Source organism: Prunus avium, chromosome 1 (genome assembly GCF_965620075.1).
Source record: "Prunus avium chromosome 1, drPruAviu1.hap1.1, whole genome shotgun sequence".
Taxonomy (NCBI): Eukaryota; Viridiplantae; Streptophyta; class Magnoliopsida; order Rosales; family Rosaceae; genus Prunus; species Prunus avium.
In genome coordinates, this window is record NC_142284.1 from 39,085,254 (window position 1) to 39,100,183 (window position 14,930).

Here is a 14,930-nt window from a genome sequence, read left to right on the forward strand (position 1 = left end):
CGACATTGATCAAATTTTAATTGGAGTGTATTAGATTGATTAATTTTGGTGGATTGGATGTGATTTTGAACAGTCCTAAAAAAATAGTACAGTTTTACACAAGAGAATACTGTAAAGAATACATCATTCTTCTACTTATTTATAAAATTTAAAATTTCTATTAGTTTTTTCAAACAGATTAAAAATGCTATTGCAAATTTGCAACAAATTACAATGGGCGTCACCTGATTTGATGACTGGATCAAATACAGTTGAAAAAAATAATAAGTTAATATTAAATGGAAAAATAGTTTCACCAAATGAGCAAGTGTGGTAACCAAGATTACAAACTTCATTACTCAAAAAACGCGCGGGACGTGACGACCCAGGTCCAGCATACACCAATCACACAGCGACATCTGTCCGTCTGTTCATATAAATTCATGGCAGCCTAAATTCATACTTGATCTTTCTCCCCTCCAGTTCGAAATTTCGAATTTCGTTGCGATGGACCCAAACCAAGGCGAAGAGAAGAAACGGAGAAGAAAGAGAAAGGGCCTGAAAGAAATGGCCCGCTCTCTGGCTGTGGTACCATGCGAAAGCGTACAGTCGGTTCAGACGAAGCCGACGACGGCGACTGTGAGCGCCGTTAGGGAGCAGTGGGAGGTCCACTTCGCTCTCTTCTTCCCCTATCCTCCTCCTCCGACCACCTCCACGTGTCCCGATCTCGTGCCTCTGGATCCCAAGTACAGAAGGCGACGGCCACTTGACCGCTGGATCTCTTCCTCCTCCTTAGCTCGGCTCCAACTTGTTCGCGATCACTCCAACTCCGACGTCGTCCTCACCGTCGGTTTCGCGGACAAGATTCTGGTGGGTCTACGCTGCCTCCTTTACCTTCTCGTCTTGTTGCATAGATTTGCTCTTTGAAATTTTCTTTCAACTGTTGATTTGCGTTTGGTTGCTGAGAAAACCAAGGGAAAGCGAACTAAACTAGTACGAATTGAAATTCTAGTGAAATTCTAGTATCTTTCGCGTGTCTACATATCACGTCTCCACTGTGACCAAACAGCGCTGAGAATTTATATGAACTTTTTTGGTGAAGAATTTATTTGAATTTGAATGGCCTGAGCAATGAATGATATAATGGAGAGAGTGTGATATTGAGTTAAATGTTTAGATCCTTCTGGAAATATTCAATTTTCTATATTATTACAAGTTTTTTTTGGGTACAACTTGTACGGACACTGTGAGTTCATTGTGGCCTAGCTCTTTTACATTTCCTGGTGATTGGAAGCATTATTTAACGATCTGAATAATCACAATTTGACATTGAAGTAAGGCAGAAAAAACTATGATAATCGCGATTCTGGAAGATAGAAAAGTTAGAGGAAGTTTGTGATTTGTTAATTAAATAGCATGCTGTTGTTTAGCGCATTACTGAGCGTTGGATTGTTTTGTTTGTACAGTAATTTCAATTTTCACGTTTGTACAGTGCGATAGAAGGTTGTGTAGTTATTTTTACAAGTTGCGACTCTTTGAATTGTTATAATTTGGTATGATTCAGGAGGAGCACTATGTTTCCAAGCTACATTTTATCTGGCCTCAGGTTTCATGCATGTCTGGATTTCCTGCCAGGGGTACTAGAGCCATCTTTGTCAGCTACAGAGATTGTTCGGACGAGGCAAGCTGCTCACTCTTTGTTTTAAATATAAATACGTTTAGATTTCAGTTTTGTGCATGATACGCTGTATCTGTTATTTTTAGGCTACATGGGACAAAATAATTCGAAACTCACAATGTCCTTGTGTTACATCTTCTTTGCAGATCCAGAAATTTGGTTTTCGATTTTTGTCTCTCCATGAGGCAGAGAAATTCATGAATGCTTTGAAGGTGAAGCCATTACTGTCAGAAGTTTAAAGTGTGTTATTGTAATAGAGATTTCATAAAGAAAAAAGGGAACACGTATTATGCTCATTGTCATGCTACTGTGGAGAAGACCTTTTTCATTTATCCTGCAATGTTGGTGTTATATGCTTGGCCCATTTTTCAGGGTATCTGCAAGGAAGGGATGGATACTGAACCTGTTAATACTGACGTTGGATCTGAAATTTCATCACAGTCTGAGCTCACATCCTCTAATAGACCCCTCAATCTGTAAAATCAAAACTACAATCTCCTAAAATACTTCATTTTCCCCTTAAAAGTAGATATATTTTTTCCATAAACAAGTCGAAGAGAAGTGGTGATAGTGTTTTTCTGTGTTTTCAGGGCTTGCAAGGACTTGACTACCATGACTCCTGTTCAGACTTATACGCCTAAAATATCACCAAGATTGTTGAATAATGAAGCTGAGCAATACTCATGCACTCAAGAATTCACGCCTATTGATAACTTCCAGAGCAACTTTGCAGCCTTGCCTCCAAGTTTCACCTCATTTCTGAGCAACTGTGGCCCTGTTGTTGAACAAGGTAGCTTTCATTATTATTGTTAAATTTTATTTTTTGGGGATAATTGGCCCAGGTAGATTGGTTACCTTGAAAGTAAACAGGAAAACTTTTTCTGATTGCATTTGATGACTGATTAACCATTTTCCTTGATTGAATGATGTAGTGGCAACACAACCAACTGGATCACAGGAAGTCGATCTCAAATCCCAAATCGCGGTAGCTTTCTTAACACTTTAATTTGATGGTCTTAAAGAAAGTTATTGGTCAGCATAATGTGCAATGGTTATGTTGTGCCTATTAATGCATGGATTTATTGCAATGCTATTTCTGTCAACAGTGTATTTGCGTACAAGAGTTATTGATGTGTTCTACAGAAGTATTGCCAATGTATTAACATAAATGTTTTTTGTGTTGCAGAGATATATGGAAGATGCTTCCTTCCAAGGTAGGTTCTAGTTTTATATAAATAATATTTTTTCTGATGAATCCTTTTACACTAAGTTATGTTCTGCAAATGAAACATGTTGTTGCAAGCTTGTTATGCCTGATGCCATATCTGTCTTTGTTCCTTGCTCATGGCAAACACCTTTGTACATCACATGTAGATAATAACTTAAGTTTGATGTCTATGCTAAAAATTTGAACACCGTCACATTCAGAAGCACTATCATCTCTGGACAAATTTGCTTGGTATATTCCTTTTACTTGAAATGTTAATTTGTTTCTAGTTTCTTTCTTTCTTCCCTATTATTTCCAGATATGTTGTTTCAAGTGGAGAAAGTTATCAGTGAAATAGGAGGCGATTCAATGCTGTGATTGTTCATGGCCCTGCATTAGCGTTTCTTCTCCGGTTGCCCAGCCAGGAGGTGGGATTGTCACCTACAGCCCAGAACATGTTCTTATTCAAATGATATCGTGGCAATAACTCTGTCTCTTTTTATTTCATGCAAATCTTTTGCATGTCTTCTGCTATACACTCTTAACACTTTCAGTTAAATTTATTAGTTTTTTTTAATTCTATTTTTGTTTGACCAGTAGTGGATGTATATGTTAGACAAATTAATACACATTTGTCATAAGGGTTTACATTAATTGTATTGTCAATTGTGTCTTGGCTATTTATGATCCAGAATTAAAACCAATCAACAAATCATTTGAAAATTATAATAACTGGTATAAACTTGCAACAAGCTTCGTCTTCTAGGCCAAGACACAATTGATGATAAAAGAGATTTCCTAGGTAGCTAGAGTGAGTTAAAGGCCCGGCAGTTTTTCCTTATCTCTCCATGCTCTCCAGTGAGAACATTGATTCTCCCCATCTTAATCATGGCCCTAACAAATCTTCGAGTCCAAGAATCAGCACTAGCAGCCATCTTCATCACCATCGCGCTGGTGCGAGGATCAGTAACCAGAGCCTGATCCGATTGAAGCAAGGCTTTCCCTTGCATCAGGTTCGCATAGTATTGGTTGTCCAGGAAGAGTGGTGTTATGGGATCGAAGTCGACAACCCTGTTTTTGGCCTCGGCTTCAGGCAATGTGTTGGGTGCAGGGCACTGTTGAGACAGATCAGCAGCATAGAACAGGTCCAGGGCAGGGTCTTGGGCTTGAGTTTGGTCGTAATTGTAGAGCCTGTAATCAAAGAAGCTGCAGTGGGCAGCGCCAATGGAGTGTGCACCAGACAAGACAACCATTTCGTCAGAAGACATGCCTCTTCTGCCGAAGTAGTCTATGATCTCGTCGAAAGGTGTTGCAGGAGCAGGAAGGGTGACGTCAGTAGCGCGGGAAGTACGGCTGTCGCGACGGCCTGCGGGGACTTTGTGACGTGGTAGGCCGGATAGAACCACGGCTTCCCGAGCAGCAAATGCTAAAATGTCAGCGCAAGAGACGGTTTCTGGACACTCTGCCTCTAGCCTGGCCTTGATCTCATCAATGACTTCCAAACCTCTGATCCCAAAATTGGCTGGTGATTGCATCTCAACAGGCTCATGAGAGGGCGTTGTATCCAACAGAATTGAGGCATCGCACCCCTGAACATACACACATTGTTTCGATAATCATGAATTAATTCGTACGCAAACAATGATGCTAGAAGCACCAACTCGTAACCGAATACTTACCTTGACAAAGCAATCATGGGAAAAGAGTCGAATGAAGGCAGCGGGGAGCTTTTGGTCTGCCTCCACAGCCTTGGACACAACGTCAGCCACAATTTGCTCCGCATTGGGACATCTGAGTCCGTAAAATCCAACATGCAAGCCGTTGCCTTGGCCTTTCTCAACTGCCTCTGAACAAGGAACGATAAAGATGGTGCACAACATGAAGGTGAAGATTATTGTCGCGAGACTCATCTCCATGTTAAAAGATTGGTGACTGTTTTTTTTACTGGACTCTTTTTCTTCTTCCTCTTTTTGCTACCGCCACAATTTGGACATGAGGTGGGGTTGCCTTATATACCATGCACAAACCGCGTAGTTCTTTCCCTGGACTGAGTGAATTAGGTTTGATTATTTGTTATAGCCAGTGTTTGTCTCTGTTTCCCTCGCTTGGTCTTCAAAATTGCAAGAGTCTAGAAATATTGGTTTTCTTTTTCTTTTCCTTTTCTCACAATTTGTTAGGGTGTTTGGTCAACCAACGGTCAATATATTCTCACGCCAACCAACGGCTTGAGCTGTAACATGATGAAGGCAATGTGATCTTGTGCTAAATGTTTAAACCATCTAAAAATACTTTTTAGCGAGCTTTCATGAGTTGTAGGCATGCACATAAAGTGCTCGATAGATGTCCTCAATTAAAGTGCTCAATTTTCCTCCTTGATTGAATGGTACGTTTTAGCGATCGCTTGCTATTTTGCAGAGATATATATGGGAGATGCTTCCTTCCAAGTTCCAAGGTAAGGTACTACAAATGACAGACATTACCTTTCATAGTTCATACCAATGTGTTATGTTCTAGATATCTAGACTAGAGACCTCCTTAGGCTAAATAACCAATCAAATTTATAAAATCATTTAACAAAAAAACTTATAATTACAGACTAACTTACAGTAATTAAGCTTTGTCCAAGGCACAACGCAGAAATATTTAGTGTGTATCTTATGATATTTACATGTCTATATATCTCATCATCCCGTGACCTAGTTATCTGATGAGAGATATATACAAGTTAATAAGGTACACAACATGGGATGCTGACTTGAGTAGATTCGATACACTATAGTATATACACAATTGTTTCTACACACAACTGACATTAAAAACTAAATTGCTCATAGTTAGTTGATGGCCCGACAATTTTTCCTTATCTCTCCAACATTTCCAGTGAGAACATTGATTCTCCCCATCTTAATCATGGCCTTGGCAAATCTTCGAGCCCAAGATTCGGGATCTGAGGCAAACTGTTGCACCAATCCGCTGGTGCGGGGATCAGTAACCATTGTCTGATCCGACTGAAGCAAGGCTTTCCCTTGCAACAGGTTCAGGTAGTAGTGATTGTCCAGGACGAGTGGTGTTGTGGGATCTAACTCGACGGCTCTCTGTTTAGCCTCAGCTGGATTCAATGTGTTGGGTTTTGGGCACGTTTTAGACAGCTCAGAAGCATAGGATGGGTTGAGGGCAGGGTCTTGGGGCTGGTCTTTTTTGAAGGTGTAGAGTCTGTAGTCAAAGAAGCTGCAATGAGCATCCCCAATGGAATGTGCACCACTCAACACAACCATTTCGTCAATGGTGATGCCTCTTCTGGAGAAATAATCTATGATCTCATCGAAAGGTGTTGTAGGGTTAGGGATGGTGATGTCGGAAGCACGGGAAGTCCGACTGTCACGGCGTCCAGCAGGGACCATGTGTCGTGGCAGACCGGCCAGAAAAACAGCTTCCCGAGCAGCAAAGGCTAGTATGTCAGCGCAAGAGACAGTTTGTGGACACTCCTCCTCTACCCTGTCCTTGATCTCATCAATGAGCTCATAACCTCTAAGCATTTCACTGGCTTGTGCTTGCTTCTCTGCAGGCTCATGTGAGGCTGTGGCATCCAGAAGAATTGAGGCATCGCAGCCCTGTAATGTTAATAACCGTGCAATTCATTAAGGAGGAGCATGATTTCAACTCATACTATTTGTACCATTTGCGACGTGTTGTTATTACTAGAGATGTTCAGTTGAGATGGTACAAATAGTTTTATCCAATCCGGATGTATATGGACTTACCTTGACCAAGCAATCGTGGGAGAAGATGCGAATGAGGGCGGCGGGGAGCTTTAGATCATCCTGATGAGCCTTTGACACAATCTCAGCAACAATTTTCTCCACATTTGGGCAACTGCGGCTGTAAAAGCCGACATGTAAGCCGTTCCCAGTGCTTTGTCCAGCTGCCTCTGACCAAGGAACGATGATGGTGATGATGATGCACAAGGTGAAGAAGGTTGCTGTGGTGATCATTAGACGATCCATGATGTCCATGATAATTAATTAATGATTAATGATGTGCACTAAACTGTCAAAATTACCTAGACATGAGTGAAATATTAGGTTTCTTGTGTTATAAGATAACAGGTGCTTGCCTCGCCTCTATATGTTTTCTCTTGGTGATTTGCCTGTTGGCCCTTGCAAATAGTCTTGAGAAATGGGTTTCAAAATTTGTTAGGCTCTTCTTCTTCTTCTAAACTCGGTTTGAAGTTTTTATTTTATTTATTTGGATTTTCTGTGTGGTGTAACAAATTTCGTACCAGTGAATTGTGAGTGATTGCCTTCCTTGAGGGAAAGAGAGGGGTAAGGGCCACCAGCCAATTAACATGACAAAATCCTTGAGGTAGGACTTTGTTCACTTTCAACCCCCCAAAACTAAAAGGAACAAAAATCACCACTCACCCAAAATAAATGTTTGCAACTTCCTAATTTTGAGATCTTTCTCTTTTCTTCTTTTCTGTTGGAATCTTTCTAATTTTGTTAGTGTCTGCAAATAAGCATGGCCCAAAACGAATTCTGATAAAACATGTAACATAATGTAATAAGTTAACAAAGATGACTTTAGAGGTTGAAATTATATTATCCACTCAAACCTCTATTTAGAGGCAAGAGGTTTGTAGTTTAAGTGGTCAAAGCAGTTATCTTTGGGCTGTGTATCGCGTCATTGGTATAAAAAAATAGACTAATATGAGCCCTCTGTGAATTGCTTGGGCATTGATTCAATCCATCAAGAAAAGACAAAAATAAACTGTGGGTTTATTAGATCAGTAAAACCGAGTCATTATATAGGGAGGGTTTTATATATGGCTCTTATAAGAAGTTCTGTCTTTTAAGGGCCATATATAAGGTTCTCACCATAGAATTCTTACAGTAAAAACACCATGCTTGTTGGGCCTCAAAAATACCTATGATTCCTATTGCTCTCGTTGGAAAGACTGCTGTAATCGTGTAATCAATCAATTCAAAACCTTAATGGGAACACCTCATCATGCTCCAATAAAAAATAACAAACCCTAAAAGTCTTATATATTTGACTTTATTGCATCAACTTCTAAAATATGGTTTTTCTTAGCCGTCAGCAAAGAGTTCAAATGGTATAATTTGTTGTAAATAGTAAATAGTGGAGCCCACATCTTGATATTCAGCATTGCAATCTTCCTTGGATTGTTGTAAATGGTGGAGCCCACATGGTTGAAAATATGAAGCAAAGTGCACTGTACGCTCACGGAATTAGGCAGAAGTACACTGTACAATGCACTGTACACTCACGAGAAAACTTCAGAAGCGCCTATAAATAGGCTTGTTCGTTCATTTGTAATGTACACCAACAGAAGAGAGAAGAAAGAAAAGGAGAGAGAAATTTGAGTATTAGTGAGTGAGTTTCTATTTGAGAGGAAATTCAATCTGTGCAAACGCCACAAGAAAAGATATAATTCCACTATCATTTTTCAGTGGTAATTCCATACTCTAATTATTTTATTTTATAACACGTTATCAGCACGATAGTCTCTCCACTTTTAAATTTTCTCAGCTCAACACTATGTGGTTATTTCTCTTTCTCCTCTCCGTCATATGTCTCCTCTCACTTTACTACTACGACGACATGCAAACTTTCTTTTTTGTGTTCTCACAATTTTTGTGTTGCTTCATCCATGTTTGCTTAATTTATTTCTTTGTAATATAATTTGGAATGGCGCGGTTTTATACCCCATTATGTTGTTTTATAGTGGTGTAATTTTCATTACCCATCGCGTTGTAACACAAATCATCATAATAAAATGATGGTGTGATCTTAAAACCCATCTATTATATCTTGAATTGTGGTGCAGTTATATTGCCCACAAAATATAATATATACTTCCTATATTTTTAGTGGTGGTTTTTATCCCCACACTTATTTTATTTACTGTATGGTGTAGGTTTATTACCCATACGGCAGTATTTATTTAAAGTGTGGAGCGGGTTTATCGTCCACACAACTGCCTTTTATTTCTTTTATTTAAAAGTATGGAGCAGGATTAGTGCCCATACAAGCACGTTTACTTTACCGCACATTTACTTTCATTTAAAGTATGGTGCGGGATTAACGTCCATACAGCAAGCAATTTACTTTATGCATTTACTTTATTGCACGTTTACTTTACCGCACATTTACTTTTATTTAAAGTATGGTGCGGGATTAACGTCCATACAGCAAGCAATTTACTTTATGAATTTACTTTACCGCACATTTACTTTCATTCAAAGTATGGTGCGGGTTTATCGTCCATACCAGCAAATTTATAGCACTTTATTTTTATAACCAACTAAAATGAGGGCCTGGAGTTCCTCAAACAATTATAGGGCCTGAAGTTCCTATTAATAAATGGCTTAATGTCCCAGATCCCGAATCTGAAATTTTGAGTAAAATATTTTTGGCCTGAAGTTCAAAAATATATTAAGCCTGAAGATTATTGCGAATTCTAATGCATCTCATTCTTCTTTTGAAGATGGCAAATCTGGCAAAATTGGAATTCGCTGCCCTAGATCTTTCTGGGGACAATTACCTCTTGTTGCGTAGATACAGCTGCACCAAAATGGATTCAGTTGCATCCTCAACTTGTGATACTCGCAAGTGCACGAGCCGTTTGGTAGTATAGGATATGTAAGTGCGAGGTCGATCCCACGAGGATTGGTGATTGAATGATCCAATTCATTTTTCCTACACAAAACAGAAATGAAAAAGAAATGAAATAAATAAAACAAGGAAGAAAGAAATAACTAACTCAAGCAGATAAGTTCCCAAGTTCAATTAGATTAATGGATTGATTCTAGCTAAAGTATGATTAAGCCATGGTGTTTGGTCATAACCTTGTGTTCCTAATTCCCTAATTTGATCATTTGTTCTCTAACCTAAAATTAAGCATTAGGAACCCATTAAGCATAGAAGAACAATTTAAACAACCAAGCATGTATCTAATCCCTGTTGTCGAATGTCCATACATACTCTTCCTATTCATAGTTCAATTCGAATTAAAGCATGGTGTCTACTCTTAATTCAAACCAAGATAGCTAACATGCAAGCCTAAATAGTGATCAATCATTCAAACTAGCATATTAACTTATAAGCATAATGAATAAGAACAAAAACCATAATTGAAACTTGGAAACTAATCAAACTTGAAACTAAAGAAAAGAATTTACATAATGAAAAGTAAAGTGGAACTAAGAAAAACTTAAGGAGAATTTCAGCACAAATATTTCATTACTACAATTGAAAACTAGAAAATGAAACTAAGAGAATTTGAGGGAGAGAAGGGAATGGAGCTCTAGAGAAGTGTTTGAGAGCTCCCCCCCTTGGGGTGTGTTTACAAGCTTAGAGAAAATCCCTATTTATAGGCCTAAGGGAAGAGAAAATCTGAATTCAATATGGCTAATGCATACAACACTTGTATTATAAAATCTTGAATTGGTTGATGCACTTGTATTAGAAAATTTGAATTGGTTGCTGCACTTCACCAATAAATCCCACCAGCAGCCCTAGCTCATCTTCATGTCACCATGACCAAGCTTCCAACCAGCTACAATAGCTCATGCCTAGCTCACCATGACCAAGTTTCCAACCAGCTCATCCTGAGGTCAGCATGACCAGCAACTTCAAGGGCTTACAATTTGGGCTTCTCTTAAGCAAATGACGACTTTAAGTACTCCAAATTGAAGTTCAGAATGTGTCTGATCCAACCACACAAGTATTGGCCCAATCCAAGCTCGGATGAAGAAGTTAAGGCCAAAACAAATTGTTAACTCATTTTGCTCGCTGACAAAAATCCATCCTGAGCATGGTTCTGTGTTTGCTAGGTGACAGACTCCATATTTATCCAATGGGGCTGAATATTGGATATGTTATAGTATACACCCATTGGAACAACTTTCATGAAGAATGCTGCCTCATCCGAGCTGTGTAGGTTGTTGAAACAAAGCTTGCAATATGACCTACGGAACTGGACTGGCAGGGGGCTGTAGCCAAAATGAGTTTGTCTTTAAGCACTTCTTCCCTTTATCCAAATCAGGCTTTAACATGCATGGATTACATCATTTCATATCCAAAGCCATCATTGTTACCTAAAGCTGAAAGATAAACACAAAAAGGATTAAAAGCACAAGTTTAACTCAAAAACATAACCAAATCATAAGCTAGAAGGGTACAAAATGATATACAATTATGAACCGATCACCTATCATGGGTTCTGGATGCCAAGATCCATCTACGTGCTAATGGCCTTGGCAAAGCAATTGAAGATGGAAGTGATGCATCACCTAAGGAAAATGCGAAGGCCATGATTTTCCTTCGCCGCCACATTCATGAAGCGCTGAAGAGCGAATATGTGGTGATTGATGAACCATTGGTCCTGTGGAAAGCCTTGTGTGAAAGATACAATCATCAGAAGACGGTGACTCTCCCAAGAGCTAGATATGAATGGACACACTTGAGATTTCAAGACTTCAAGACAGTGTCCGAATACAACTCAGCTATGCACAGGATCACCTCCCTTATGAAATTATGTGGTGAGAATATCTCTGAGGAAGATATGCTCGAAAAAACTCTGAGTACATTCCATGCCTCAAATGTGCTTCTGCAACAGCAATATAGGCATAGTGGTTTCACAAAGTACTTAGAACTTGTATCTTGCCTCTTGCTAGCTGAGCAACGAGCTTTTATTGAAAAATCACCAATCTCGCCCAACAGGCCACTTCCTGAAATACATGCTGCATCTCGGGAAGTGAATGCCACCTCATCTCGTGGCAGTATCCGCAAACGTGGGCGAGGAGGCAAACGTGGCCGATGGCAAGGGAGTAGAAAAGATTGTGGTGCTCATCCATACGGCTTGGGGCCGAGAAACAATCCATCCATGAATGGCAAAAATGCACCCAGAAATAAGGGAAAAACACAAGCAAGCTATGTGCCTAGAAATAATGAAAGCGCTTGTTACAGATGTGGTGCAAAGAGACATTGGATGCGTACATGCCGTACGCCGAAGCACTTGGCGGATCTTTATCAAACTTCACTTAAAAACAAAAAAGTGGAGACAAATTATGTTGCACCAGATCCGCCAGCCATAGACGGCTCATCGGAAATATCGCGTCGTTTAGACAAGACGCATCTAGATGTTTCCGATTTTGTTACTGAAAGAGGGAATGAAATTTATGGGTCTGAACTGGATTAAAATCCTTCATGTACCATTTGTATTATCTGAAGCACTGTTTATTTTTCCTTTCTGCCTTCACTTCAATCCAATAAAAGTGGTAATGTTTTGAATGATTGTTGATTCAACTTATTTTATTTGAAGGCATGGATGTAAATTATGGATGCCCCCAAAACAAGAGCTCTAGCAAAGATATTTGTCTTGCAGACAGTGCAACTACTCATACAATCCTTCGAGATCGAAAGTATTTCTCAAACTTGATGCTTACAAAAGCAAAGGTAACAACCATATCAGGACCTCCAGACCTGATTGAAGGCTCAGGAATAGCCCAAGTTATGTTACCAAATGGGACAATACTGTCCATTCAAGATGCCTTGTATTCATCTAACTCCAGAAGAAATCTGTTGAGTTTCAAAGATATTCGTTTGAATGGTTACCATGTTGAAACAAAGAATGAGAAAAACATGGAATATCTTTGTATTATTTCCAATGATATCCAGAAGCGTATATTGGAAAAGCTCTGTGCGCTCTCATCAGGGTTGTACTATACAACCATACGGACAATTGAGGCACATAGTGTCATGGACCAGAAGTCCATTGACTCAAATACTTTCAAGCTTTGGCATGACCGGTTGGGTCATCCTGGATCCACCATGATGCGTAGGATCATTACCAACTCTAAAGGACATCCCTTATTGACAAAACACATTATGGTATCAAATGACAGCTTTTGTCAAGCGTGTTCACAAGGGAAGTTGGTAATCAGACCATCACAACCAAAGGTTGATGTTGAGTCCCCATCATTTTTACAGAGAATCCAAGGGGACATTTGTGGGCCTATTCATCCTCCCTGTGGACCATTTCGATACTTTATGGTCTTGGTGGATGCATCTACCCGATGGTCACATGTTTGCCTTTTGTCCACTCGGAATGTGGCATTTGCTAGGCTCTTGGCTCAGATAATTAAATTACAAGCCCAATTCCCAGATTATCCCATTAAGTCAATCAGACTCGATAATGCTGGTGAATTTACATCTCAGACTTTTGATGATTACTGCATGTCGTTAGGCATTGACATTGAACATCCTGTTCCCCATGTTCATACTCAAAATGGCTTGGCAGAAGCTTTGATTAAGCGTCTTCAATTGATAGCACGCACGTTGCTAATGAGAACAAAGTTGCCAGTTTCTGCTTGGGGATATGCCATTTTACATGCAGCATCTCTGGTGCGGTTGAGGCCCGTCGCCGACAATCAATATTCTCCAATACAGCTTGTGCTGGGTAATCAACCAAATATTTCACATTTAAAGGTTTTTGGTTGTGCGGTATATGTGCCTATTGCACTACCGCAACGTACTAAGATGGGCCCTCAACGCAGATTGGGAATTTATGTTGGCTTTGATTCACCATCTATTATCTGATATCTGGAGCCCCTGACTGGTGATATCTTTAGAGCATGATTCGCGGATTGTCATTTTGATGAGACAATTTTCCCACTATTAGGGGGAGAAAAATCTGTTCCTAAAGAACAAGGCAAACCCGTTCCTGAAGAACGGCGCGAATTATCATGGGATGTACCCACTTTGTTTTATCTCGATCCACGTACCACTCAATGCGAAAACGAAGTTAGAAGGATCGTTCACCTCCAAAGCATTGCAAATCAGATGCCAGATGCATTTAATGATGTAACGAAGGTGATGAAATCACATATCCCAGCTGCCAATGCACCTGCAAGGATTGATGTTCATAATGGACAAGGCAATGCGCCAGCAAACGGCTCATCTGCTGCACGCCTGAAGCGTGGCAGACCACTAGGCTCAAAGGACTCAGTTCCTCGAAAGAGGAAGTTGATGGCCAAAATGAATGCAAATGAAGTAAATGGAGAGCCCATAATTCATGATTCAAATTCCCCCCAAGAGGGACGGGTACTTCCTGAGAAGGAAAATGTCCTTGATGAGACATGTGCTCCTGAAGTGGTAGCTGTACCTGAAAGCCAAGAAATCTCCATAAATTATACATCCACTAATGAATTGTGGAACAGAAATGAGATAATCATCGATAATATATTTGCATTCTTAGTGGCTACTGAGATCATAAAAGTTGATGATATTGAGCCTTGCTCCATTGATGAATGCACACAGAGACATGATTGGCCTAAGTGGAAAGATGCAATCCAGGCAGAATTAGACTCTTTGGAAAAAAGGAGTGTCTTTGGACCTATTGTTCCAACCCCACTCAATGTGAACCCTGTAGGTTACAAGTGGGTATTTACAAGAAAGCGCAATGAGAAAAATGAGATTGCAAGGTATAAAGCACGACTTGTTGCGCAAGGTTTTTCACAAAGGCCTGGAATTGATTATGTGGAAACATACTCTCCAGTAGTGGACGCAATTACGTTCCGTTACTTGATAAGCCTAGCGGTTTCAGAAAAACTTGAAATGAGACTTATGGATGTCATTACCGCATATCTGTATGGAGAGTTGGATACAGACATATACATGAAAGTCCCAGAAGGACTTAAGCTGCCCGATGCAGCCAGTAATAAACCACGGGCCATGTTCTCAATCAAATTGAGAAGATCATTATATGGGTTGAAACAATCTGGGCGAATGTGGTATAATCATCTCAGCAAGTATTTACTGAAAGAAGGATACACAAACGACCCTGTCTGCCCATGTGTGTTTATTAAGAAATCAGAGTCTGGATTTGCGATAGTGGCAGTCTATGTTGATGATATGAATCTAATTGGAACTCCTGAAGAGCTCCAAAAGACTGCTGATTATCTCAAACGCGAATTTGAGATGAAAGATCTTGGAAAGACAAAATATTGTCTTAGCCTACAGATTGAGCACAGTGCTGATGGA

At 39.8% G+C, this 14,930-nt stretch overlaps 4 protein-coding genes across 4 annotated transcripts; 2 read left to right on the plus strand and 2 right to left on the minus strand.

Annotated features, from left to right (window-relative positions):
* The first annotated feature begins 354 nt into the window (after positions 1-354).
* Positions 355-3,439, plus strand: LOC110773590 (protein POOR HOMOLOGOUS SYNAPSIS 1-like). The gene is made up of 8 exons (XM_021978113.2): positions 355-849; positions 1,544-1,660; positions 1,804-1,869; positions 2,030-2,133; positions 2,248-2,447; positions 2,590-2,642; positions 2,844-2,871; positions 3,184-3,439. The coding sequence occupies exons 1-8, from the start codon at positions 487-489 to the stop codon at positions 3,240-3,242; spliced, it is 990 nt and encodes a 329-aa protein (XP_021833805.1). The 5' UTR covers positions 355-486; the 3' UTR covers positions 3,243-3,439.
* A 61-nt stretch (positions 3,440-3,500) lies between these two features.
* Positions 3,501-4,999, minus strand: LOC110773592 (peroxidase 5-like). The gene is made up of 2 exons (XM_021978116.2): positions 4,544-4,999; positions 3,501-4,453 (listed from the first exon to the last, which is right to left on the minus strand). The coding sequence occupies exons 1-2, from the start codon at positions 4,778-4,780 to the stop codon at positions 3,671-3,673; spliced, it is 1,020 nt and encodes a 339-aa protein (XP_021833808.1). The 5' UTR covers positions 4,781-4,999; the 3' UTR covers positions 3,501-3,670.
* Positions 5,000-5,698: 699 nt separating this feature from the next.
* On the minus strand, positions 5,699-7,296 carry LOC110773595 (peroxidase 44-like). The gene is made up of 2 exons (XM_021978120.2): positions 6,626-7,296; positions 5,699-6,475 (listed from the first exon to the last, which is right to left on the minus strand). The coding sequence occupies exons 1-2, from the start codon at positions 6,875-6,877 to the stop codon at positions 5,699-5,701; spliced, it is 1,029 nt and encodes a 342-aa protein (XP_021833812.1). The 5' UTR covers positions 6,878-7,296.
* Positions 7,297-11,199: 3,903 nt separating this feature from the next.
* On the plus strand, positions 11,200-12,087 carry LOC148297803 (uncharacterized). The gene has a single exon (XM_088248377.1). The coding sequence runs from the start codon at positions 11,200-11,202 to the stop codon at positions 12,085-12,087; it is 888 nt and encodes a 295-aa protein (XP_088104503.1).
* Positions 12,088-14,930: the final 2,843 nt, after the last annotated feature.